Source organism: Cyphomyrmex costatus, unplaced genomic scaffold (genome assembly GCF_001594065.2).
Source record: "Cyphomyrmex costatus isolate MS0001 unplaced genomic scaffold, Ccosl1.0 scaffold100, whole genome shotgun sequence".
NCBI classification, from domain to species: domain Eukaryota; kingdom Metazoa; phylum Arthropoda; class Insecta; order Hymenoptera; family Formicidae; genus Cyphomyrmex; species Cyphomyrmex costatus.
The window spans coordinates 837,664-840,549 of NW_017274955.1; the positions used below are offsets into that span (position 1 = coordinate 837,664).

Sequence of the window (2,886 nt, forward strand, 5' to 3'; positions counted from 1 at the left end):
TTTATTACCGAACAGCTATGCAATTTAAACGAGCTAAGCATTTTGACTTATGCTTACTTTTACCTTGTGGCTAGCTAGGGTTTTGGCTCGAAGTATTTTTTTTTGTTTCGCTCGGCGCTGCAGCGAAATTATTCGTTGGGGAAGATAAAATCATTTCCTTGAATTTATTGCCATTTAAAATCAGCTTTTCACTATTTTCTTGCATATTGCTGTTACTATTGCTGTTACTACTACTCTCGTCACATTCTGCTATTTTACTATCAACAGATTTAGACGTTTCTTGGCACTGATTTGTGATATTGTTCATTAACTCTGTATTTTCATTGTCCTGCCATTCATCCGATCTCTGTATTATATTTTTTTTAACAAGCACTGATTTGAACGTTATTAGTGTCTTGCGGAGAGTTATACAGAAACCTCGAGATGCCGGAATGAGTGGGAATTCGGGCAATACTTTTTGGTCTGTAAATAGAGTAAAAGTTTATTATTTTATTCTATATATATATATATATATATATATATATATATATAACTACATACCAATATTTGCAATTTCTTTAAATGTAGTGGGAGTGACTGGAGATAATGGATGCTGATTGTTATGCTGCTCAGATATCTCCATCCACAGTTCCAATCTTTGTAGTAATTTCTCGGCATGTTTTTTGAAATGCGCAATGATTATATCCTTGAATACAGGTGGTGGATGTAACAACAATTTAGTCTGCGCCTGTACCAACTTTAACACCACCATCTCGTTGTACATCCTCGAGTTCTCGCGTCCTTGTTGTGAACCTTTCTGTTTCTCGAAGCCAGCTTCGTTAAAGTATGGTTCATTTACGAGAATCAGACCCTGTATTGAAACTATTACTTGCAACAGAGTGGAAGAGTTTGTCCATACTTCCGTGCCACGACCAGACCATGTACCCAGCAAACTCACGCATACCTTTCCGTCTTCATAGAGATTTGGGTTCAATCGATCGCTGCAGTAGGAGATATAGTGACACAGAGGCGGCGCGGCAGGATAATCTGCAGACAACTGGAAATCAAAAAGGAAGAGACCGTCCTCATAGGGCGTCTTCTCAGGACCATGGAACATCACGGAGTATAGATCTATACGATCCTCAAATCCCTTCACCCAGACACCCGGTGGGAGGGAGTTCTTGAGCAGCTTCAATTCTTTAGAGACGGTACGGAAGAAGTTGGTCAGATCTGTAGGCTGGAACATGGTCAGCTTAAACTTGTGACTATCAGGCGCAGTCTCTTCAATGGAAAAGCCCTCGCCTTCGGTGTAAACCGTCAGTGGAATCTCAACAGAACAGGATGGATCCGACATCGTTTCCAGGCGTTCCTCCTCTTCGCCTTTCTGCTTTTTCCGTGGAGACGAGGAGGTTTTATCTGCATCCGACAATGACATTTTTCCCAAACCAAATCTCTTCGACACTTCAGCGTGTGCTAATACTAGTTGTGCTTTTATCAGATTGCAAAGTTTGACGCATACTTGTGACGTTCCAATGCTCTGAGAAGTTAGTAGACTCGTCGGTACCTTTTTCATTTTGTTCACTTCCATCTTCTCGGGTGTAGTTATATCATTTATTGTAGACGAGCATTCTGGTATGTTGTTGACGTCCTCGCTTATAAGGAATTCTCCGCTGGACTCGCTCGAGCCTGATTCCTTCTTCGAGTTTTCCGCCGAATATAATCCGGAATCCTCGGGATTGGGATTAGGATTGGGATATATAAATAATCGATTAACATTATCTTCGTCGGTTTGTTTTTTGATATTGCTTTCGATATTTGGAATATTGTCATTCTCCGATTCGTTGATAATTGTGGTAACTTGCCTTTCTACGCTAATTGCACATGGATCATCGCCATTATTCGAACTTTTCGAATTATCTTTATCTATGGATTCTTCTGGATATTCAGATTTAGGCGTAAAGAGTCTCGTAACTTGATCTGCCATGCGTTGCGCGACGTTTGCTCTACCACGTTCTCTTACTCGCTCAAGAAGTCCCTGGAAGTGGCATTCGTGGAAGAATGCAGTACCCATTAATTTATCCATATAACGGCAATCTTTATAGACTTCGAGAAGTTTTCTCATCACCTCTGTTGTCTGCAGAGACGGGTTTTGTGTAAAAATCTCTTCCAATCTTGACATTGCAATTCTAGCTTTCTCAATGTGTGCTGCTAATTTTGGTTTTATGTTATCCAATTCTGTCTGCTCAGTGACATCGTTATCTGCGATGAAGCAATCTTCGAGTTCCGTCTCCCACGATGAGTCAGATGAGACATCATCCCATAATTCCCCTTCATCGCTATCATACTCGCCGACTTTATACAGATCCTGTGGCCAACACATGCTAACATGATCGTCAATCCACCATACTTTTACTCGTCCCTCTGGATAATTGTCTAACACTTGACCAGCAGTACATCCAGTATCTTCACCCTCAAAATTTGCTATTCGAATCACTAGGGTACCTGGTCTATATTGAAAGTCTGGATGATCTTTCAAGTCGTAAACGCTCACTTCTCGTTCCTCCAGAAAGATCGGTCTGAGCAAAAAATAGTTAATAACTAATTTTTAATATATAATAAAAATATATATATTTCTATTTTCACAAAATTATTCTTTTATTTTAAAAAATTATATTAATGAATAAGAGAGCTTTAGCCACACGCTAGATATAATAAGCGATATTTATTTAATAGTTATATATATAAATACAAATTAAAAAGTGAAAATAGACGTTTCGGCCCTAAAAGAAGCCATCTTCAGTACAAAAATTAATATAATAATGAAGAAAAACAATAACATTATATGATATATTTTTTGGTTATACATGATGCGATTCTGAGTCGTTATTCCGATTACAATTTTTATAC

The 2,886-nt window shown here is 38.6% G+C and overlaps 1 protein-coding gene across 1 annotated transcript in view; it reads right to left on the reverse strand.

Annotated features, from left to right (window-relative positions):
• Positions 1 to 70: 70 nt before the first annotated feature.
• LOC108771489 ((E3-independent) E2 ubiquitin-conjugating enzyme UBE2O) overlaps positions 71 to 2,886 on the reverse strand; it is a 5,949-nt gene continuing 3,133 nt past the window's right edge. Inside the window, exons 7-8 of the mRNA XM_018536807.1 lie at positions 541 to 2,555; positions 71 to 462 (exon numbers count right to left, since the gene is read on the reverse strand). Of these exons, the coding sequence (XP_018392309.1) occupies positions 71 to 462; positions 541 to 2,555 (2,407 nt within the window). The remainder of the gene's footprint in view (positions 463 to 540; positions 2,556 to 2,886) is intronic.